This window comes from Centroberyx gerrardi, chromosome 12, assembly GCF_048128805.1.
Source record: "Centroberyx gerrardi isolate f3 chromosome 12, fCenGer3.hap1.cur.20231027, whole genome shotgun sequence".
Lineage (NCBI taxonomy): Eukaryota > Metazoa > Chordata > Actinopteri > Beryciformes > Berycidae > Centroberyx > Centroberyx gerrardi.
In genome coordinates, this window is record NC_136008.1 from 31,519,900 (window position 1) to 31,545,678 (window position 25,779).

At 40.7% G+C, this 25,779-nt stretch overlaps 1 protein-coding gene across 1 annotated transcript in view; it reads right to left on the reverse strand.

The window, feature by feature from the left end:
• The window catches only part of dtnbp1a (dystrobrevin binding protein 1a), a 104,659-nt gene extending 79,213 nt beyond the window's left edge, over nucleotides 1-25,446 (reverse strand). The window contains exons 1-4 of the mRNA XM_078286979.1: nucleotides 25,243-25,446; nucleotides 4,495-4,548; nucleotides 4,352-4,402; nucleotides 4,153-4,213 (exon numbers count right to left, since the gene is read on the reverse strand). Coding sequence (XP_078143105.1) covers nucleotides 4,153-4,213; nucleotides 4,352-4,402; nucleotides 4,495-4,548; nucleotides 25,243-25,298 — 222 coding nt within the window. The 5' untranslated portion in view covers nucleotides 25,299-25,446. The remainder of the gene's footprint in view (nucleotides 1-4,152; nucleotides 4,214-4,351; nucleotides 4,403-4,494; nucleotides 4,549-25,242) is intronic.
• Between the last annotated feature and the right edge of the window lie 333 nt (nucleotides 25,447-25,779).

The following is a 25,779-nucleotide window of genomic DNA, read 5'->3' on the forward strand; positions in this document are numbered from 1 at the left end:
AATGGACATGCCTGTAGCGTTTATTTAGAGTATAGACCTACATCAGAGAGGCTATAACAAATAGGCTACAGTACGATTTTCTTGCTCATTACTTATTCATAACTACGAGTCCTAGGCTATATGAGGCACTCTAGTCGGCATCCTTCCTCTTAGTCTCGTCAGCGTCATGTGAACGCTGCTCCTCTCTGAACCTCAAACTACTATTAACTCTTGTTCTCAGTCTTTATCATCTCACGGGAAAATGTAAAAATATAATATTGACAAAGTTATCAATAGCCTACTTATTATACAAAATATATAATATATATATATAAATTATGGCTAATTTTGTGTTAGCCCATGACCTCTGTCAAGTTTATCATTTCATTGCAACCACATTGTTGAAGTTATTCACAATGGCCAAACTTTCTATTGGAAAACATGCCCCTGGATTTGAACCCACAATCTTTTACACGAGAGGCTGATGCTTTACCTACTGAGCCAAACTCCTGTTATGATTTTACTGAGGAGAAGGGAAAACTATTGTGATACTGCAGCCTGTCACTGACAGTGTTAACCACTTTAGACTACTATATAACCACTATAGAACTTTGTAGTGCTCTCCATTAACAGGGCTTAAAGCAAAAAAAAATTCTGAGCCCGAAATGTTCCTGGGGTCACCTGGTACAACAAAAAAAATGATGCGGAAATCAGTGGGCACGATTTTCTTACTATTTACTCCTAAACCGTGCCCACAGATCAGTAAACCATGCGCACAGATTTGTAATATCTACGTTGGTAACATCAAAGAGGGACTTTTAGGCCTATATACAGTGAGCCATAGCCATTACACACCGCTTGGCATACATATAGTGAGCTATAATAGCCATTAGGCACCTAGGCCTATATGTGAACCATAACCATTGATTGATCACACCAGTAGGTCTAATTTATGATCCGATGTGTGTTTTGGTGACAATATGAAACCTATTTATCCCTATAAATCATGCTTGTGGAAAAAGTATGTTAATGCATACATCTATAAATTTTATATGCAACTCTGTGGGCCACCGTGGTGTCCCTGTTTGACGTTATCAATGCACATATTACAAATCCGTGTGCACGGTCTACTAATCCGCGGGCATGGTTTAGGACTCCGTGCGCACTGATTACTAATTCGAGGGCACAGTTAATAATACTAATCCGTGTGCAGTTTAGCAATCGGTGCCCGTATGGATTTCCACATCAATTATTTTTTTCTTACCAGGTGACCCCTGGGGGGCTCCATAGAGAACAGTCAAAGCAATGCCACATTTTTATGCTGAATGATGATTGTAAATTGTCAAAGACAGATCACGTTCCAGTCTATCATTGCTGCTGGAGTGGCAGCTGAAACTGTCGCTCCCGGCAATGTGGTCAGATATCAGTATGCGCACAGCGGCGTTGTGTCTGGGATTGACCTCATGTCAAAAGAGCACTTTCTTTCTGCTGGTGCCGTACAGCCTCTTTGAGCACACAGTGCAGAACAAACACCCGGTTCCCTTAATTTGACGCACCAAGTGTCAAACGATTTTCCGTCTCCACCCGTTTATTCAATCCATGTCTATCGCTGTTTGTTTTTTACTACTTGCTCAGTGACGCATGTATCTTCACCAGCTGTCATAAACTTCTTTTCCATATTTCAGCTGTGCTACACCACGGAATCGGTGCTACATGGTGATAGAAAGTAGCTCGCTGTTTGTTAGATACATAAAAACTTCACTCGCATTCCATTGGTAATTGTAAAATATTGCTTTGCTTCACTAAACATGATTGGATAAAACGCATAAAAAACAAAAACATACAAGGAGTGAGTTTTTTTTTTGTTTTTTTTTCGAGAATAGTTGGTGAATCTAAAACGTCCATACGCCGGAAATCCGGCACATTGCCGGAGGTCTTTAAGTCCTGCATTAACAAATAAATCAATATTAAAATACATGGGCTAGAAAACTGCTGCTGCACTGCTCTCTGTGGGATGAAACCTCTCGCCACACCCCAATCAGTGATGCCAAATCAGGTACTTCACCAGTGACCGATGATGTCAAATACCTGCTTTGTCTTTTCTGCACTGTCATTGTCAATTATCATTAATGTTGATTTACTTTTCATGAAACTTCAAAACAATCACAGTAGATCAGGACTTGAACTTGTCACAATCTTGTCCTCCAAAGACCTGTGCTTAATCAGTCTGCCAACTTACTCTTTGGTGTGTTCAAGTGGGGAAATAAAACAAAGGGATGTCTGTACTCTCAGGATGATGTCTGTAATGATCTAGATTAGGTGCTCTGAAAAATCATGTTCTATTCCATAGATTAGACAGGTCTGAAATGTGCTGTGTTCACTGTGTTCATTGAAAAATAATGCCGTGGTGAATATGTTTTTCTTGTGGTGAATTATTTTTGTATCTCGTATTTGTATTGTATTACGAAATTATATTTTGGTTTTAAGCCAATGGAATTCTGTAGCTTGTTCTAAATTAAAAACCATGCAGCATGCTTGGGCTGTAAGATTATTATATTTCTTGAACTATTACAGAATAAAATTCCATGGTCTTTGGTTAACTGATTGAAGCATGATCGCAAATTAAGCTCAAATCTTTTTCTGCATTCTTGGCTGAGAATCTCCACCTGCTATGATAAATGTTTTTTGAGGAGATGAGACTTTGATTTTGAAGGTGGTAGGGAGATAAAGCAGAAGTTCAGAGTTGCTAATGCTAAACACTGAACAATGTTAAAGTGTAATTTTTCACTATTATTTACCAGTGATGTGAATAAACTTGGATACTGTTGGGAACTATTAAAATTCATGACCAAAGATATAATCTTTATCAATTGTTTGAAGTCCAATGTCCAATAATGTATGTTTGGAAAAGTCTAGACACTACAGATGTGTTTAAGTAGTAAGTTATGGCCAGGACTGTGGACCAAACAAATGGAAAAAAAATTGAAAGACCAATGATATGCAGGAGGAGGAGCTGGAGGTAGAAGGAGTTGGAGGTGGGAGGAGTTGGAGGTCGCCAGACATTATTGAAACTGCATGAAATTTAGAACACATGTTCTAAGACCATATACTACTGGTCCTGATTAATACAAGTGGGTGTGGTTTTATGGTCTTATTGCAGTGCATTTCTACAATCAGTACCAAACTTGGCAGTCTTGTCTGGAAAGGCATTTCAGACATGCAAACTAAAATTAATGCAATTCAGACAGAAGGGGGCACTGTAGTGTTCAAGATTCAAGGTTGCCAAATGTATACTATGATGAAAAAAAATTAAGTTTAAGTTTAAATCTACAGCACAGAGTTATGGATCTACAGATAAAACTTCAATAATTGTTCATTCAATGCGTTTCATATCTGACTATTCTGTTAAGCCAAAGGTTGATAAAAAATTTAGAAGTATCATCTCAGTAGGTAAAATTGATGGTTGATGATGCTAAAACAACAACCTGAGCATAGAATGGAATAAAATAAAAAATAAAAAACAGAACAAAAGAATAAATCAGAATACATTAGAATAGTACAATTGATTAGAATAGTACAAAATTAGGGATGCACCACCCTAATACCAGTATCAGGGTTAGAAATAGCTGACCCATTGATCAAAATCATGTCATGATTACAGATTCAATATTCAAATATGCTGTTTGTCAAACTTTCTTTTAAAGTGAACTACAGTTAATAAAATGATTTATGTCACAAATCAGTTATGTTGCAAGCCATTTATCATTCCAACAAAAATGCACTGCATTTAGTTTGTACTTATCTGTTACATTCAGCATTTATGTTGCTCTGCGAGTTCAAAAGTAATTTTTATGCCATTTCTCAGGTCTATTCATATGCCCACTTGTCAAGCATGAACTACAGAGGGAACTGATAAGACATTATTTAATGTTTAGTTGCGTACCTGCTGGTGGTTGCAGAGTTTGCTTGTTTAGCCCACTAGTATCCATTAGTTATTATTGACATCTATGCAAATGTCCATATCCAATATCCAACTATTGTTAATACTGGTATACCACTCACCCCTAATCAGAATATACTAAGTTGTATACTCTGAGTCAGTAATGGAAATAAAGAAGTGGCCCTGGTGCATCCCTAACAGAGCAGAATAGAACAGAACAGTATTGAGCCTACCTCTGCAGCCTGAGCACAGTCTTTAGCTCTTTTATGAAGCAGAACCCAACTCTCCTCATACCTACACACACACACACACAAACACACACACACACACCATACAAATACATAAGCATACACTTACACCAACAAACATGGTGTATGACATTGAAATTCACTGGGTGTCTGCGTGCATGTGTGCGTATGCTTGTACAGTAACCTGCTGAGAAGCTCCAATCCAGCAGTAAACTGAGGAAGGTTTTCTTCAAACCTGACCAACACAGAGGAAAATTATGGTGTGTATTATCTACACACTACAAATGAACACACACATACACTTGTAAATGCTCTGTTTCTGCTCACCTGGGTCTTCTCTTGACTTTGGAATCTTTAGACTTGTCCCCTAAGGTCTTAATGCTGAAAGAAAGAAAGAAAGAAAGAAAGGGATCGTTTGGCTTCAGGAGACTTGGAATATGCGGGACGAGCTGTATCGAGTTTTCTGGTTATTTTCCGTTATTTTTTTTAACTCTGAAGACAGGACCCCAGCAACTTCAGTTGTTTTGGAGAAAGCTTCTATGGAGTTCTGCTGGGAAGCTCAGTGACTGTTGTATGGACTAACAAACTTTACCCAAGTTTCAGCTGGCATTTGGATGAGTAGATAATGACTGAATTTTCATTTTTTAAAACTATTACTTTAATGTGGCTTAATGACCTAAAATCAAAATAGAAAAATTCATTTTTAATATAGGCATCAGCGGGATATAAGGAGATACTGTGGTGAAGATTTCAAGTTAAAAAGGTAAATCAATAATGTCAAAATAGCCAAAATATTAAAGCTTCAAAAGTACATAAATGAACAAAAGCACATGAGCAGGTGAACATCTTTCGGCTATAACCATGCAGAATATGCAACGTGTTTCGAGCTCAGTGCTCTTCCTTACGTTAGAGCACCACTATCAGCGTTGCGTTGCAATCAGCGTTGCGCCAACGTGACGTTCTCCCTGCTCTACAGAGCGCGTTGACTTTTGAATGGATTCACCAGAAAACAATCAATTCAACTTTATTTCAATGAGGGAGAACGTGTGCGTCAGTCATCGAGAATTGAACCTCGGCGATTTTTTTTGCTTGGACGCAGCCATCGGACACAACGCAACGCGAACGCAACGCGAACGCAATGTGAACGCAGCGCGAACACGAGCAGTGGAGCCTCTTTCACTGCTGGTAAAGGAATCAATCCTTTGATGGCTGACGGCTGATGGCAATGCCTGACGCCCGATGGCTGTAGTGGAGCAGGGCCGTTAGGCAGCATTGAAGGCAGAGGTGGGAGTAAGTCATTAAGTGGGTGCAAGTCACAAGCAAGTCTCAAGTCTTAACCTTCAAGTCCCGAGTCAAGTCCCAAGTCACAGTGTTTAGAATCAAGTAAGTCAAGTTGAGTCCCTGCTAAAAGTCAAGCAAGTCAAGTCATTACTTAGGCCAAGCAAGTCATCTGAAATTCTAATGATCTAGCCCAGTTTCCACATGTACTGCAGTCAAAGACAGTGGTCATGTTGACTTTTATTTTCAACATTAAAATAAATAAAAAATATTGGATAGCAGGGCTCTGAGTTGAAATGTAGCCCTATAGCTCTAAAGTGCTTTAAAGAGAAAACACAGAAGTACAACACAAAACTGAACATCACAGCCTCCTGCCCTGACTCCCCCTCAGGAGGGTCACACCTTGTCCTTGTTTTCCTACTTATAGTAACTGTTTTTGTGCACAAAAAAAGTATTGCATCACAGCCAAACATAACTGAATAATGTATAGAATAAGCAATGGATACAACAAAGTACATTATATACAAAATAAACCTTACTTGATGTTGGATGAAAACTTAGAGAGTAAAGAGTTTCTAGCTTGGTTGGTATTGTAGCAACCATGGAGTCAATAACGATATGCTTTTCTTTTTTTCCCATGGTGCCGCCGAGGGCATCACGAGGCAAATTCAGGTCAGTCAGTCAGTCAGTCATCTAGAGAGCGGCTTTGACTGCAAGATGCAGTGTTTCTCATACATGGGCACAAAATCAAAAGTTGGTCAGTGTATAGTAATTAATCCAAATCGAACTCTTAATGCCCCTGATGTGCGCATCAAGTCATGTTTGTCCTTTGGCGATGCAAAGATCAACAGACCAGCAGCATTGTACTCAATCCAACAGAGTCTCTGTGTGAAAACAAAAGTGAAACTTAACATTACACAATTTGCTCCGAACTCGTCTGTGTTAGTAACTTCATAACACCTCTTCTGCCGCCCGACAAACTTTTATGGTTGGTAATGGTATGGTATTTAAGTAATATTAGTGGAATTATTTAACCGATAACCGTGTCTCAGTGCTTCAGTGCATAGAATTGAACTGAATTGAAAACAGACACACCATGGGTCTGTACAGGATGTGTGCTTGTTTCGGTTAGTAAGAAGCCGCTATTTTTCTTCAGTGCAAAACAGCACACCTGCCGCCTCGGTCAATATTTTACAAGAACATAGCCTATATACAATATACTAGGGCTGGAACGACGCGTCAACGTAATCGACTACGTCAATGATGTAAATACATCGATTTGCGTGGTATGCGTCGATGCATCGCACTGTTTACTTTCATCCCAAATCATGGCGGGGCTCCCACTTCCGGTCATGCTGAAAATGAGACTTTATCCAAAAAATCCCGAACCCGATTGTCGAAACTGTGGGAATTCTTTAAACAGAGACCTAATAATATGGTGCTCTGCACGCTTTGTAAATCTGAAATGGCCTACCACAGCAGCATAACTGCTATGCACGAGCAAAGTATTTGGACTATTACACTGTTCTGAGTTTTGTCTGATTGTTGGTTGGTAGCCAGTGCCTAGTTGGGAGTCATCGCTGCATCCTTATCTGTTGTGTTTCAGACAGGAACCCAAAGAAGACTCCCAGAGGATATGGCTAGTTGGCTAGTATGGCAACACCGCTTTCCAGCACATATTTTCAAGTTGTAAGCAGTTTGTTTACACGCATATAGACCTATAAAACTAAACGACGTAGATTTCCATTAACGTTATGCTGTAAGTCAGTCCATTGCCACTGAGGCATACTTAGGTGTCACCTGCCACTTTATTAATGAAGACTGGGAGCTGACTTCATATAGCCTGACCACGATGCCACTTGAAGAGCAACATACAGCTGAAAATATTGCTGCTTGGGTGGAAAAAGCAGCTGAGAAGTTTGGTATATCCATGACTAAAGTAATGGTTGCTGTACATGACAATGCTGCCAATGTTGCAGCTCTGAGGATGTTTGAAGAGAGGCATGGGATTACTTCTCTCCGGTGGCTGGCCATACACTACAGTTAGTAGTTAACCATGCTCTGAAGGATGCCCAGATCAGCAAGGCACTCAGGGCTGCAAGATGCCTTGTAGAACATTTCAAGAAGAGTTGGCCAGCATCAAGCTGAAAGCAAAGAAGCAACAAATGGGTACTCCTGAGCATAAACTAATACAAGATATATCAGTAAGATGGAACAGTTCATTCTACATGATCAGCCGCCTGCTGGAACAGAGGTGGCCCATGACAGCAACCCTTTCAGACCCTGAAGTCACACAGCGAGGGAAGCGCTACCTGGATCTGAAAAGTGATCAGTGGAGCCTACTTGAAGAACTGGAACAAGTCCTAAAGCCCTTTGAGTGTGCCACTGTCTTCCTGAGTGGAGAGGCTTATGTCTCCGTTTCTGCTCTACCTCCACTGGTGAAGGGCCTCCAAAAGTCCACACAGAGAACATCCTTTGAGACCACGCCTGTCAAGGCTTTCCAGGCTGCTGCAGCACAGGAGATGGCAGCTATGATGTAGCTGTGCAACATCATAGCTCTCTCTCTCTCCCTTCTTTTGACTCAGCAAGTGCCAAGCCACCAGTTTCAGAGAGGCCAGTGTCTCTGCTGTGCTCAGATTCAGATGAGCACAGCAACAGTGAGGAAGACAATGGACATGTTCAAGATGATACTAACAGTGAAAGGTTGAGGAATGAGGTACTGATACACTTTGGAGAACCGCCTATCCTGAAGGATGAGAACACACTCAAATGGTAGAAGGAAAATGAAGCAAACTTTCCCACCTTGGCTATCCTGGCAAAGTCATACTTGTCTGTCCCTGCAACATCAACCCCATCCGAACGCCTCTTCTCAGCTGCAGGGAACATTGTGACTAAGAAAAGAGCAAGCCTGACTGCAGAGCATGTAGACATGCTTACATTCCTCCACTGTAATGCTAATTGAACTCTTGCTGTCACTTCAGTATTGAGAAAAGTTCAATATTGAGATCAGTGCTGATTCAGATGTTTTTTTTTTGTTAGATTATCAACCTCTTTTGAACTGTTACTTGAACTGATCAACATTTCAATTACTAATGCATGCCCTCAAATCTTTTTTGCACTATTTATGTTGGGCTGATGGACATTCTTTAAAGTGAATGATGCCCTCAAATCTGTTTTGCACAATTTTTTATGTTTGGCTGAATTTATGTTGAACTGATGGACATTTGTATTACTAATAGATGCCCTTTAATTCTTGGCACTTTATTTTTTTATGTTGGGACATTTATATTTGTAAAATTAGGATTTTTATGAGAAAATGCTTGAATAAAATGTTGAAAGATTAATGGTAAAAGTTATGGTTATTATTTATTAGTAAATTAATCAATGAATTAATCGACTAATCAGAAAATAATCGATAGAATAATCGATAAATTAATCTTTAGATTAATCGGCTAATCTAAAAAATAATAAGATTATTCGATAAAAAAAATAATCGTTAGTTGCAGCCTTACAATTTACAGTACACTCACCTAATGCATAGTGTTGACAGGGGAGTTGTCTTGTCGATACTTTTCCCATGTTATTTGACCCGTCGTATAGATTTTAAGCTGTGAAATCTCACTAGCTAGAGAAAAACCTACCGGCTGCCTCAAAGCAGAAGAATGTGTGACGCAGAGGATTACGCGGTCAAATGAAGTCCCCTGGAATACTACATGGCAGTTGCCTCCTGCATTGTCCAGTCTGCTGGGGTCTGCTGTCATTGCTAACATTAGGTTGCCAGGTTAAATTTGTATGTGTCCACGCCGTTCACTGCGTTGCGCTAAAATTCATCCAATCATGTTTCAACAAGTACATCAGCCAGTAGCAGCAACTAGCTACATTACATTGGTGAATGGAAACTTAATAAGCTAGCTGGGTAACTAACGATAGCTAGCTACCAGGTAACTGAAAAACACCAACATTATCTTTTTTTTTTTCTGTTAATGCGACGCGCAGCTAGCGTGACACGGTTGTCGGTTAAATTATGTAATTCCACTAATGTAACTTAAAAACCACAGGCAATAACGTTACCTACGTGAAGGTGTGTAGGGCAGCAGAAGACGTGGATGTCTGTAAATTAATAGCGGAGAATGGGGCTCAGTGTGTGGGAGCAATGCTCAGCTAGCGTGCCACAGTTATCGGTTAAATTACCTATTCCACTAACGTCACTTAAACACCACAAGGTAATATCATTACCTAACGTTAAGGTTTGCAGGGCAGCAGAAGACGTAGATGCCTGTAAATTAACGGCAGAGCGGGGGCTCACTGGAACTCAATGTGGCATTTATCAGTGTATGGGACTCAATATGGGCATTTAGCCCATAAGAGAGAGACCATCTCAGTCAAAGACGCCCTGTAGAGGCCATCTCACAAAGCGCATCATTCACAAAGCGACAGATGATGGACTGCCTGGCTGACCTGAATTTGCTCTCGGCTGTGCCGTGGGAAATACGGTGACTTATCACACTCTTATCATATCTTTAAATCATATCTTATCATATTTATCATAATGTCAAGTGCTTTTGAGTAGGGATGCACCGGTCCGATACTTGGTATCGGTATCGGATCGATATTGGCCTAAAATGCTAGATCGGATATCAGTGGCAGTGAACAATATAATCTGCAGCAATCAGTTTGGTAAAATGAGCTCCCAGAGTAATAAACTGGCATAGTCGCAACATGCCATAAAACACATAATTCACCTGCCTTAAAACATGCCTGAGATTGCACATGATGCAACGCGAGTGAGTGAAGAAGTTGGAAAAAGAAAGAGAGCATGGATGTGTGGATGTAAACATGTCTGCGGTTGGGAATTATTTTAGTCCCAAAGGGACGCTAGTAATGACATAGCCATCTAGTGTCAAAGATCTTTATCCAATTCACCGTTACCGAGAGCTTCACTTAGCGATGCCTTCCAAACGCCTGCTCCTTCACCCAAACTTACATCGAGTGTCCTTGGGCTTAGTATCATAGTATTTTTATGGTGTTTTCCTGTGAAATACGCACCGCGGCACGCGGAGAAAATAGACCAGATGCCGAAACTGGCGCTCCAGATTGCGAGCCGCGAGTGGAGCTCCACGCCGCGCCGCGGCCAGTGTGAAGAACCTGACCCATTAACATGGGCGCTGAAAGGAAGCAGCCTCCGCTTTGGGGCCATTCCGTGGCCGCTACACGTCCTGTGTGAACCCAGCGTGACAAGACCGGTGCGTGCGTCAGCTCTTCAGTGCGTGCGTCAGCTCTTCAGTGCAGCCTCCAACACTGTCAGTGAACGGAGGAACAGGCTGACAGCAGAGAGAGGTGAGATGCTTCTGTTTCTGAAGAAAAACCTGCCCCTTGTCCTTAAGTGAGCAAAACTAGACTAGACTTGGCACACACTGGAAGTTATGCCCAGAAAAAGCCTATGTGTGGCAGTATTTTTTCTGTCAGTTATTCACTCTAAAGAAGAAGAAAAAAATATAAACAAAGGCTGTATGGTTGTTTCAATATTGTTTTGCAGCAGTATGCACTGGTCAGTTTGTTGCTCTTTTGCACTTTTTTGAGTTTTTTTGCACTGTATCCCTATGTTATGTAACAGTACTTTATTTATTCATGTATCTCATGGTCAGTTATTTACACTGAAGGGTTTTTTGCCCTGCTGCAGTTTTTTTGTTGTTCCCCTGTTATTTACATGTATGCCCTGCATCGGCAGTGAAAAAAAGGGTATCAGTGCATCCCTACGTTTGAGTCATCTGTATTAAGTCAAGTCTCAAGTAATGAATACCAAGTCAAAGTCAAGTCTTTTATCACGTATCAAATTTGTGACTCGAGTTATGTGACTTGAGTCCCCCATCTCTTATTGAAAGGGAGTCGAAGAGGATCCTAGAAATGAGAAAAAAAAGGAGGGAAAATGGACTAGACAAGATAATAACAAATGATAATAATAATAAATACAAATGATAACAAATGACAGAAAAGCAGTTCTACCAGACTCAGTAGCCACTTAAGACAAAATAGAGAACTTTAAATGTTATATTACATTATATGACATTATACAATATACCCCAATAATATACTATATTATATAATTTTATAGCACTAACCTACATAGCATAACATTATATAATATAATAAAATGCAATAGTCATAGAAAAGGAGAGGTGAGACTCCAACAAAGACTGCAACAAATTCACAAAAAACACGAGAGATCGAGTTCTTCATTGAGTCCCTCTGGGGATAAGGTACCCAGGTTAAAAATGTAAAAAAAATCTCCACCCCTCACAGGGGGGTTGACCTTGTGTGTGGCCAAGAACCTACGTTCCATGACCAAGGCCCAATCCCAAACCAGCCCCCTTCCACTTCACCACCAAGTGTCACTCCAAATCAAGTTACACTCATAGCTTTGGAGGGCACTTCTAATGAAGGGAGAGGGTGTAAATAAATTAACAAACTGTGGGATGCCCTTGCCACTCTACCGGAAGAATTGGAAGCAGTAGTCACCATGGCAACCGATAGACGTCGTGCACGCGTGGCTGTTTTGCAGTTTCAAATTTTAAGAGGCAAGGATAACAGGTTGAAACTGTTACTGTAAAGGCATAACATCCAAAACCATGAGAATGACATGAAGTAAATTGGACTTTTTTTATGTATGCATGCACATTCACCTTATGTTTCTCAGGAACCAGGGTGCTGGGCTGCTGGTCATTTTGTAATCTCACTTCCGTTGTAGAGCGGAAGTAGGATTACATTTCATTTGTTTATGCTGTATGCTACTAGCTAGTTAGATGAAAGTAGAGGAAATAGAGGAAAAGAAATAAGAGGCTAAAATGATGTAACTTGAGATCTATTTCATCATGTTTATTCACACACACACATATACATTTATACACACTCGAACACTGCTAATCTAAATTTTGATTAAAACGTTTACCATTTAGATCACTGATGGAAACTAACTCATGGCTTAATAACGGTACAGTCTTATTACTTTTATCCTACATTTTACCATCTTCTGCCGTCTTTACACAGCTGACCAGGAGCACAGCAGGGAGAATTAACAATGATCAATTTCCACAAGCTTCTTTATCCACCTTTTACCCGGTACGTATTACAGTACGGTATATTTACAATGTGGAAGGGGGATCCGCGGGAACTACTGGATCTACTGCAGCAATAAACTTTATGTGGGTGATTATTGTGCGATATCGTTTCAAAACAATGGCATTTATCCGTCCGGTAAATTCAAGATGTTTACGTTAATATTCCATCAACCTAGATTTGATTTTTGCGGTTCTCCCTCACCTCAAGTAGACTGCAATTGACTGTTTGAATGCCGCGGCAGCGCACCTGAAACAATAAGATAAGTAAAAGTAGGCTCATTTGATCAAATTTCCAGTCTTTCACTTGAATGGTCTGTTTTTGTTAGCATCCACATGTTCAGGCGGGAGACGGGTCCAAAGCCAACAGTGAGACCCGCAGAGGAGGCAGCCTAATAGACATGATTTTAGTTTAAACAACTAGTGTGTTTTGACGTTGACTAGCACAACACTTGAGTTTAAACGAGTAGTGGGTTAAACTCTCCCATTCCTAGAAAAAACACACTACTTGTTCGTTTGCTAGAATGAATTGGATCAAATCAATTCGCTAGTAGTTCCTCACAGCGGCTCCATCCACTCCAATGGACAGTACAATGTAATTGAAAATGTCCATGTATGTTATTTCGGGCCACTTTTGTATATCATCCACCCAGTCAGTAATAGTAGATGGATGCGGTACAGTTACGCCATCCGATCGGCGCAGTTTAAATGATGTATGCTCCCATATTTCATTCATTTTTTCCATATTGTAAAGCGAGCAGACAAGCTAGCCGGCGTTTAACTGGAAGGCTGATTACAACTGCGTTCGAACTGGAAGATAGCAGAGTGGGCGGAGCAGCATAAGGTGAATAGGCATTTATGGGTTTGCTACAAGTCAAGCGACCTTAGGGAGAAAGTGATATTCTCCTTTTTTAGTTTTAAACTTCACCATACATTCCGTGATTTTGTTTGAGGCTGTAAAGTCAGTGTGAGGAAAACAAAAATACTTGACAGATTAGAAAGACGGAACTTAACATTTGTATGGTGTTTCCTCCATTCTCCTGTTGCAGGTGCGCTTCCTGCTAGCAGGCGATCGTAAGTCTGCATCGATGCAGACTCGCTGTCGGAGGGTATATTCTAGTCCACTTACACTCCCCGCTAATTGGTTTGGGACGGCCTTTAATATGGCAAACCCTCCACTTAAATGCGCAAACGGAGGGGAAATGGATCGCGCAAGGGTATAGGGACTGGTTTGGGACTGGGTCCTAGTGTCCATTTTGAGGAAGTGGTTAGCAAGGGGGGAGGAAGAGTCTCCCTTGTTGATGCTGCTCTTATGTTCAATAATCAAAGTCCTGAGATGCAGATGCTGATTTGCATGCAACTTTGTGGAAAGTTTGGTCATGGGGCACCCTAGTAAAATGGTCCTTCAACATCAGGGTTTCCCACACATAGACAACTTTGTGGCGGCCCACCACAATATCAACACTGACCGCCACAATTGGTTTTTTTTTCCATTATTTAATTGTAGAGCTGCGTATAGCGCATTGATTCGCTCAGCCACTAATTGCTCTGCGCTCTCTCTCTATGTCGCTCACTCTCTCTCTCTCTCTATGTCGCTCACTCTCGCTCGCTCTCTCAACGGAACCGTCTGTGCACCTCCCATTGCACATGTGCGCGCTAATATAGAACCTCATTGGGGCGTGAGGGATATTTTTTTTCCCAAGAAAACAGCCGGCTGAATTCCCGAAAAGAAGAACTAACTGTTATTAACGTTATTCAGAATACAGCTGCGTTTCCGAGATTAGCAGATTAGCTGTATACAGCTGCTAGTCAGTATCCACTGAGTGGACTGATAACGTTAATATTAACTTCTTAACTCTGAATGTTTGCTCCCTCAATCCAGATTAATATTGAAAAATATTTTCAAAGAAGGAAAAGGACTCGTCCTGAGGAGGAGCAGGGACAGTCTGGACCAGAGGAGCTGCTAAGCAGTAAAACAGAGTAGATAATCTAACAATGTCAAAGGCTAGTAATTTAACGATGTAAAGATACAGGTGAAACTGACAGCACAGAGAGATAGGAGGGCAGAGGGGCAGAAAAGCTGATTTCTCTGTAAAAAGGGGCCTCATTTCTATTCTTCTGTACCTTGTAGACAAAAGCTAGCAACAAACAGAACAGTGTAGCACTGTTTATATTTTGAAGTTATGTTATCTTTGACACAAACTACTTGAAAGGGAGCACTTTAGATATGCACAGGTTAGTTATTTGTTTGACAAAAGGAACTATTTAAAATGGAGTACATTAGATAATTTTTCAGTCATCCAGGTAATGGGATCCTTTATTGATAAAAGCCAATATATTGACAATATAAGAGAATACAAGAAGAGAATTCCCCCCCCCCCCAAAATAGTGCCGATCACAGACACAATGGTACAACTAAAACAAAGATAAAACGGAGAAAGCCTGGTATAATGGGATGACTCTAGGTTTTCCAGGTCTTTGCTTATTAAATGTATACTGTATAGTCCGTTTCTTATTTTTCTATGAAGTAGCACTGTTACGAGCAAAGCTACGCTACTGTATTTCTGCCTCTCCCACCATGCTGACATTCCCAAACAGCCCAATGGACAGAAATCTATCCGTCAATAATTCTGTCCGTTTTCCGACGGATCAGTGTGGCTGCAGCTAGTGGAATTCAACACATGCGCTGTGGGCCTGTACGGAATCTGTACTTGCTTAATTTCTGTTTCTGAAAAGAAAATAGAATGACCCAAAAATACACGGACCACTAGGCTATGACTTTTAAATAGGAATGTTTTGATTTCGGGTTGGGTTTGGGCTTCAAATGCTGCATTACGGGCTTAGTTTCGGGTCGAGCCAGAACATCATGGGCTCAGACTGGGATCGGGCTTACTTTCCAGGCCGGTGCATGACCTCTAGAAGACATAAAAAGAGGCAAACCCTCCATTATTGGCCAATCAAACAACATGGGGGCACTGGAGAGCTCATTACCATTTTAAACATAACCGCAAACCTTGGTACAGTGGTAGAAGGGAATATGAAGATAGGTTTGCATTGTGCAACTTAAATGCAAGTTTTGCTGGTGAAAAAAAATCTGTTACGGTATTATCATTGGGAACAATCTGGGTTTGTTTGGTGCCACAGCAAGACCAGGGTTTACTTGAATTTGCAAGTAATATCTACACTCTGTCCCTATACGCTATAGAGTGCCCAGAAAAGCACCTGGTGGGAAATAGACTCAATGCCATAGATAATAGACATTATCAGCATGTAACTCTAGCAGATTAACTCAAATTGGACATGCAAAGATAAATGTAAAGACAGTAAAATAAATTAGAACCATCAAAGCCAAAATATAGCCTATGCATAACTTAAGAGGATAAAGAAACGTACATATGCAATCTGTAAACTGAGAATTTTGTGATGTAAATAAATATACAACAAAAGGTGCATAGAACTACAGATTAATGCTACATGTAGCTAGAACTGAATGTGGAAGACCAAACCCTGTTGTCTGTAGCGTAGCGTAGCATGGAAAAATGTCCAGCAAACAATCAACTGCAGCTGAAAGATGGATCTATCCTAACTGGACGTGACCCAACAGCAAACGTGCAATCGGTAAGTGTCGCCACTCTGTGATAATATTTACAGTCAGCTGGGCTTGAGAACATGTCGCGGTTTGCTAATGTGTGTAAAGTTATGTTCCATTTGCTTGTTTACGACATTGTGTTCTTGTTTATTTTACACTCTATGGTGCTTTGTTGCTAAATCAGTTGCCTTGTGTGGAGAGATGTGTCCACTAATGTATCTTGAGAATGAGAAATGGATACGGTAGTTTATGGTATTTCAGTCCAAATAGCATCGGGTAGTGATTTAGCTCCAGTCCTGATGAGACAGAGTTTGATGCGGGCCTGTGAATGCGAGGAAGCCCAGGGGGTTCCCCAAGCGCCGGCTGCTGGCTATTTAGCCGTCTACCCACCTCTGTCTGGCCGGCTACTTTTATAACTGAATGTCACTAAGGCTAGGGCTGCATGATATTGGAAAAAACTGACATTGCAATATTTTTTTTTTCTGCAATATATATTGCGATATGAAAAAATACAGGAATTTTCACCAAATGACTTGAATAGCTCTATCAAGCCTTGCCCCTTTAAGAAGGTGGCCTTGTGGGTAACCTGCGCGGGTGATGTAGTAGGAAGTGAGTGTGTTTTTAGCCGCAGCCAGAGTGAGTTGCAGGATGCAACTGAGTGAGTAAAGTTACCATAGTTAGCGGGAAAAGAGCTTACAACGTCACTGAGAGGCCGTGCATTATGTTCGCTGCTGTACCGAAATAAAGTGCCAGTTCTCCACTGCAGAGTTGGTCCGGACTCTTAGTAAAAAGCTTGTTACCAGCTACGAGCCAGGCTAAGCTAAAATAGGCTAGCACAACACCAGAGGCTTCCCAACTACGGTTCGGAGCCACGAAAGCTGGAAAGGTAACATACGCTACTCTTATAACAAACCCTTAAATCGGAGTAAATTATGTTGTATCAGACAGACTTCTCTTGTAGATTAGTCATGGAAAATGAGAACCGAGTTTTCCTTTTGTATCAAGCAGCAAAAAAGTTGTAGCATGACGTGTTTGAGTTGATTTGCCTTACTTGACATCGCACGTCCTGCGATGTGACTATTGCGCACGCACACATCGCGATGACGATGCTGAAACGATATATCTTGCAGCCCTAACTAAGGCTATGTACACACTGCCAGAATTTGGTAGTGACAACCGAATTGAGTGAATGCACATATGTATGGTACACACTGGAGCAGACAGGAGTAATACTGCGTATGTACTGTGTATGTGCGGGAGTCACTCCACTCCTACGATCTCGCGATGGCTGTAAATAATGTCTGTAACCATAGTAACGTTTACTTCAGATCAATATGGCGGCTGTCATTGCCTGTATTTTTGGTTTACTTGACACCAGTAACCAGAGGCGTCAATTTATCCATAAGGTCTTAATAAACCACCACTGACAGCGGCGTCACATTCTCTTTTTTCACCGCATGGACTTGATAGTTTTAATCGCAACATTTGCGCCGAACACCGCAGAACTGGTAGGAACAACCGCACTGTTGAGGAAACAGACTGGATAGAAAATTTGAGAATGTCTCACAACACTTACCTCCGTCTCTTTCAAATTAACGATGGTAATGTTACGTAACGTAACGAGTGTTTCACCTTACGTTACATAACAACGAGTTGTCCGATTCTGCTACTTGGACTAACCGAAACCGCTTTCAAATTCAGTAGTCAATACCTGATTTTTTCAGTTAGTGAGTTCGGTTGTAGAATGCGGTTGTCACTCTCCTTAATAATTGAACTGTGTGTGAACTTAAGTGCTCCAATGAGGAGTGAAAACCCTATTTAGTTGCAGTGAGTATGTGGCCATTTCTCGAGTTGGGGGAGGGGGTCTAAAGAGGCTGTTGACTGAACAACGTCATGTTAATCCATTCTGGTCCTTGATTTTGATGTTGCCACCCAAGTTTAACCAATCCTGACAAGTCCCACTTGCACACTGACTCCATTTTGCCAATGTTCAAAATATAAATGGGAGAAGGGAGGAACAGGGAAAGACCATAGGGGCTTCTGTTTTAGGAGGGTTTGTTAAAGCCCCAGTATGCAAGTGTTATGACCATGCAAAATTGGGGCATTTCCTCATTATTTAAACTGATTTATGTTTCCATAATTATTGGATCTCAGTTCTGTGAGTGCAGTCGTACTCAGGAGAGAGATCCAGTATTGCTCTGAGAAGACTAAAATATGAACTTTTTTCTTATATTTATTATTATTTGTTATAATATTTTTGTTTTAGCCTACTTATTTCCTACAATTACAAATTGCATTTCTGCACTGACTCAAAAAAGTACAGTAAACATTCACAATTAATAAAGATTATCTGTTTATTTTTATTGTCATGCTTTCATAAACATATTTAAGGTTTGGTAAAAAGTGGCATCACGGGAAAAAGCTATCTTGCCACCACAAACATCCCTTAGCCGGTTACTTTTCCCATCTGGCTGGCTACTCAGAAATTTGGGGAACCCCCTGTGAAGCCTGTAGGCCACAATGGCAACAGTTAGCAATTGGGGCAAAAGCATGTGCAGCCAGAATCGGTTGTACCTCAGCCGGCCAAAACGAGCACCTCGTCTCGTTAACCCGGTGCCGTTAGGACAAACCTACTATGATCAAGGTTAGGGGCTAGTGCCGCTAGCAGCAAGCTAATCTAGCATTAGCGTTAGCACTAGCGCTAGCTAAGGTTAGCTCCTCTGGCTCACTTTGCAGACATATCTCCTTACACGAGACAACCGCACCTGTAACATGGCATGTGTAATAAAATATAACAACACAGAGTTATTTTAATCAAATTTATTGTCATGTACAGCATTGTCAAAAGTCATATGTTGGCCATATCATTATTTGGCAAATCAATTCATGCATTGAATGCATAAAAGAAACGTACTGCTCTGTACCTCAAAGCCGTAAGGGCCCATAGTCTGCTTTATAAATGTTCATTGCATTCTGAGTGAAAACACATTCAAACATACAGGCTCCAGACCAGGATGATCCACCATGCATGTAGGTGGATCCTGAAGCTGATTCATTCTTCTGGTAACCTAAGGAATGAGAAAGAGTAACCGTTAATGATTTTGCAAGGTTTATAAGAACATTACACTGACAATTGCGTTTATCTGTATTACATGTTTATTATTTAGCAAAGACAATTTAGAGTAGATGTTAGTACTGCATGAAATTAACTTAGGACATAAACAATAAAGGTGTCAACTCCAAAACTGGTAAGATGTTATGTACAGGGGGAATGACCAGTAGGCCTCGATGAGATGCAATGTTTGAATATTTGAGCTATAGTTGTACATGTACGTTAGATCTCAAACTGTTGAGCTGTAGCTGAATAACACTGGCATAAATTACGACAGTCATATGGCCAAGACGGGAGATAGCATTGAACATAACCATATGGTTTGCTGGCGTCATGACAATATTTGTATCCCCTGAAGATGATTTCTTCTTTTGCGTCTTCACATCAATTTGATGTCATTGAACGTAATAACTAATGTCTGACATGTCTGGTGTGGATTTGTTTCCTATCGCTGGCCAGTACAATGACAATTGTAAGACATTTCATGGAATAACATTACAGCAGCTATCAAAGTAGCCAGCAAAAAGTTATCGACACCTACTGTGTTGACGAACTTACTAGACAACCTCAAACCACTGGCACCGGTGAACGTCAGGCTAAAAATTAATCATATAAACCATACGGTACCATACAGTTACCGTATAACGACAAAACAATAACACTAACTCACAAAGCCAGACACTCCGGCAGGTAACGTTAAATATAATTTTTACGGGATACAAATTTGTCCGCTATGGCTAGCCAGCAAGACCACATAGCCGACACAACCACATACGCACGGTGAGAAAGCACCAACAACACACTCAAATTTCAACCTACCGTTCAGAGACGTCCTGCTGTACCCGTGTCTATAAAACTTCGGCAGCTGCCTCCTCTAGCTCAGTTGACAGATTCCGCCTCAAACATGTACGGTCTTACATGGAGTTTTCGTCTGTAGCAGCTGCCATGTTGGTTTTGGGGATTTCCGCATCTGCACCCTGCCCCCTCACCCAGCCGATCAGGCGGCCAATCAGAGCAGCGCCTCATTATCATAGCATCCCCGCCCACTCAGAACAGCGCATAGTTAATAAGGGGAGAAACAGAGGATGGAGAGGCTCCACAGAGGCAGGATTTGTGTTTTTTTGCAACAGAATTCATAACCTTGTTTTAAAGACCACTGGGAAATGTTTTAAACTGCTAAAAAGAGCATAATATGGGACCTTTAAAATTTGATAATACAAAGAGTCCTTTTTGACTGTGTTTTACGGGCATTTTTTTTCTAATGTATCTCTATGGGAAAAGTCTTTTTGAGTCCCATGGTCACGTGACTTGCAATTCGGACCTTGGCCGCTACACCAAAAAAAGCGCACACCCTACAGGGCTGTACGTTAACTTTTTTTGCACATAGCACTGGTGCTACAGAGGTTGATAGTTTTGTAGCACAGGCCACAAAATTGTAGCACACGTATAAAATGTCTGTTACCATCTCTAAAAACAACCACAAGTAGTGCAGTTCATCACTTAAAACAGGTATGTGACTGGCAAAGGACATTAATGTTGCATAGAGGGCACACAAAATCCAAACCTTAACAAGAAATGTTTTCAGACAAACATTTTCTTTATTTGCCCATAATGGTAAATTGCAGGGACATAACAACTGTATACAAAACATCAATATATTACGCTTCAAATTAGGGGTGTGAATCTTTGGGAATCTCACGATTCGATTTGATTCCGATTCCTGGGTGTCCGAATCGATTCAGAATCGATTCTCGATTCAAAACCGATTCTCGATTCAAAACTGATTCTCGATTGAATGAATAGAAAAGGGGGCACTATTTTCAGTCTCTTGCTCCAGTATACTGTGTGCCAAACCATTCACTGGTGTCCTTAGTAGACATGGGACGATATGAAAATTTCATGTTACGATTATCCTGGCCAAAATAATTGCGATTCACGATATTATCCCGATAATCATCAAAATATGCTTAAAACTCTTAAAATGGCACTAAAACATACTGGAATCACTTTACCTTACATTTTGTTAAGAAACAGATATTTTTATTGCATCACAGGACACATCTGTTTTTTTGTGAACATCCTTTTTAGTGAAAAACAAACAGGACAGGACAGATTCAGACTCTCGCCAACACCCAGCAGGTAATCACAATGAGAGAAAAAAATCCATTAATAAAAATAATCTACCTATCAACCTGATATCCAAACATTCACATGGTTCAATTAGTTATGTGTTGTAAATGCACAGTAAATGAATAACTTTTTTTGGTTTTCAAATCACACAGACAGAGGTACAGCAAGGACAGCAGAATGAATGCAAAAAACAAACAATCAAACAATCTTAAATAAGGTAATCATAAATTATAAGGTCCCCCTGCATAAATAAAGGATAAATAAATAAATAAAAAATAGCAACATTGTGTGAGTCTGTTCTTTAAATAAAATAAAATCAATAGGGCTGTACGTTAGTGAGCTAGACAGCTTTTTCAAGTCACTCATGAGGATATTCACGCTCGTGACGATATTCACGATTATCCCGATAATGGAAATTCACCAAGATAAAATTATCTTGAGTGTTTTTATCGCGATAAACGATAAAATCTTATATCCTCCCATCCCTAGTCCTTAGTCCACTGAAACACAATATGAAACATAATTGGCAATTAAGATAAATGGTCCGCAGCCTTTTTATTTTAAAAAGTTAACTGCATTAATTAATGAATAAATTAATTTGAAAGCATCTTACAGTCTCCTGCCTGTATGAGAATAACAAAATGAGGGGGAGGCGGAGTGCTCCCCTGTGTTGTTATTAACGTTATGTCTCCAGCAGTGGAGAGCAGCCTCTCTGCTGCACCATCTGCCTTTTTTGAAGATGAAGTACAATATAACTCTAGCGTGTGCGCGCTGTAGACTGTCCGGGTGCTGCACTGCCCTCAGAGGAAACGCTGTAGAGGCAACCGCATAGGAAATATGGGATTGTTCCCTAGGAATTGGTGTTGGATGCATGGACTCTACGCAGCCGGGGACATGATTTTTAATCGCACGATAGACTACAACTACCAAGTAGAATAGCGATGCGCCATCGATTCACCTCACACACACAAACCCTCACTTCACACAAACAAGCGGCGCCACACACACACGCAAAACTGTATCGCACGGGTGCTACTGCGGTAAATTCATTCATCGCACAGACTAGGGCTGCAGCTAGGGCTGAAACGATTCCTCGAGAAACTCGAGTAACTCGATTACTAAAAATCATCGATGCAAATTCTTTGCATCGAAGCTTCGTTTAATCCATATAACTATATACACACTCAGTGTTTCGCACGGATGATTATTACTGTTGCACAACGCGCTGGAGAAAGAGAGAGAAAATAGCGAGGGGCGAAGAGAAGAGACAGGCCAGAGAAAACGACAGAAAGTGTCCAAAGTTTGGGATCCAGTGTTGCCAACTTGGCGACTTTGTCGCTAGTCTTAGCGACTTTTCAGACCCCCCTGGCGACTTTATTTCTCAAAAGCGACTAGCGACAAATCTGCCGACTTTTTCTGACCATGGGAAGCAATGTTAATGTGTTGAATCCCAAAGCATTTGGCAATAAATTAGTATGGCTGATGCCGGTTTTCACTACTTGCTTGTCTAATCCAGAGAGGTCTGACGGTCACAGCGCTTCCTACACACAGCGTAGCTCCCTCCCTCCACTGAGAGCAGGGACTGTAGGATAGGGTCCACTTGTAATTGCTACCGGCGTACGCCGAAACTGGCCGGGTGGGCGGAGTCCGCACTTAATATTAAAACGGGATGAGATGAAGGCTAGTAAAGAATGCACGTTAATTATGGCTATATGTAATGGCTAGTTAAGAACGTAAATCAATATGGTGGCTAGTTATGATGTCCCTAAGTTAGCTAAGTTTTGCTCAAGAAAATAACCACAGAAAATAAAATGCTGCAGTCAATTTGTGAAAGCCTGAGCTTCATTCATGTTATTATTATGATAGTCACACACACACACACACACACACACACACCTACTCCCCTCACAGTGATGCATAAAATACCCCAGAAAGCAAAATATCAGGTGGTGTAAGTAGCAATTAGAGCCTAAAATGCACCAGTCCAATACAGCAGGTATATTCAGTTTAGTTTGATTGCAGTGAGTAGGGTCAGCAGGTGTAGGGCAACCCTTCAACATAGTAAATAAATGTACATTAGCCAGTCTTATGAACTTGTATGATATTTAGGCCTAGTAATAAATATCAATAATAATTATTATTTCACCTCGTTTTCAGTAAATCACAGTGTCGTATGGACAGCTTCGTGCGGACAGCTTTTCTCTTTTGTATATTTACTATTGCTCTTTAATAAAGCAAAAGTATTTCTTATCCGATTACTCGATTAATCGATGGAATAATCGGTAGAATACTCGATTACTAAAATAATCGATAGCTGCAGCCCTAGCTGCAGCTATCGATTATTTTAGTAATATTATTAATATTATTTAGATAAGAAATACTTTTGCTTTATTAAAGAGCAATAGTAAATATACAAAAGAGAAAAGCTGTCCGCACGAAGCTGTCCATACGACACTGTGATTTACTGAAAACGAGGTGAAATAATAATTATTATTGATATTTATTACTAGGCCTAAATATCATACAAGTTCATAAGACTGGCTAATGTACATTTATTTACTATGTTGAAGGGTTGCCCTACACCTGCTGACCCTACTCACTGCAATCAAACTAAACTGAATATACCTGCTGTATTGGACTGGTGCATTTTAGGCTCCAATTGCTACTTACACCACCTGATATTTTGCTTTCTGGGGTATTTTATGCATCACTGTGAGGGGAGTAGGTGTGTGTGTGTGTGTGTGTGTGTGTGTGTGTGTGTGTGTGACTACAGCGCGTTGTGCAACAGTAATAATCATCCGTGCGAAACACTGAGTGTGTATATAGTTATATGGATTAAACGAAGCTTCGATGCAAAGAATTTGCATCGATGATTTTTAGTAATCGAGTTACTCGAGTTTCTCGAGGAATCGTTTCAGCCCTAGCACAGACCGATTTTTTCGTAGCGCGTGCGACATGTCGCACTGTACAGCCCTGCCCTAGCCCCGTTGGGACTGGTACTACACTGCATGGGTGCCAGTCGTACCATTAACAACCGTTTTGAAAACATTCTGTACTGCACTTTGACTTCATTTAGACAAGGTTACCAGACCGAAAAATATGTTTTACTCATGTAACAGTAAAGTATTTAAGGACTTCAGAAAGCTTGTCAACAAGAATCCGTATTTCAGCAGCCATGTTGGCACAAGGATAGAAAAGCATTATAGGCTAAATCACATCTTGCAAGAGAAATGTGAACCTAAGCTTGCTTGTGTTTTGTCTGGTTCTCTTTGTAACTCTGTTCAGTATCTCAGCCAATAGACGACGTCAGCGCCGGTCTCAGCCGTCAGGTTGAAGCGGGTCATCCAGCCGACTCCGCCTACCCGGGCCAGTTTCGGCGTACGCCGGTGTAAATTACAAGTGGACCCTCTCTTTTCTCTCTCTCACCACATGATTGTCAGCTGAGAGCAATAGTTCAGCTAGTTAGCAGGCTAACAATCTAACTAGCTAACCAGTGACCTAATGGTTTTTGTCATTAACAAACTGAAAAATAGTTAAAACAATATCATATTCATTGTAACTGCACTGATGTATCAATTTTAGTCCAGGGGGGGTGAACTGAATTTATGTCCACTAACTAATATAGCTAACCATGGAATAGAAGCTGCAGCTAGCTAGCCACTTAAAATAGGAAATATTCCGATCTCTGAGGTGGAAAATAAATGGCCCTGAAAGTATCAGAAAGCAGACTTGCAAGGGCAGTAAATCATCAGATATCTCAGGTGTAAACTAGTCCTAACGGTTTCAGAAAGCAGACATGTTACAGTAGTAAGCGTCCTACTAGTATAAATATTAGTGTCAGAGAGCAGGCTTACCCCGTGGTGAAATCCTGCTGAACCGTCTGAAGTCTTTCTCTGAAATTTTCAAACATGATTTTTCCTTGTCTCTGTTAACGTGAAGTTTCTCATCTAATAAACGTCAACTTTAACCGGTTGACATCAACAAAGTCGCCAAGTTCCGCCAATCATATGCGTTATGCTCTATTTTAGAATGGCTGTGTTCCTCATCTCCAGCTGGCTGTGCTCCGCGAGTTGAAATAAGAATAAGACTTCCGGTGCGAATTTTTCAGAGTAAGAGCGTAATTTCTAGAAATCCACAACACTCAAACGTTGACTAAAAAAACTTCTTTTTGCACAAAAAAACAAATAATTAAGCAACAAAATGCAACTATACAATCTGTACAATGTTTTTCCATGATAAGAATTGTTGTAATCATTTAGTTGAAGGTTCCCCCCTACATTTAAACAGAGATTTGGCATTTTTGGACTACATAGGCTACGTCAAAACACTCCTGCAGACCTGTACTTTCACTACAAACTAACATTTAGGTCCAAGCTGTTTAAGAAAAGTAA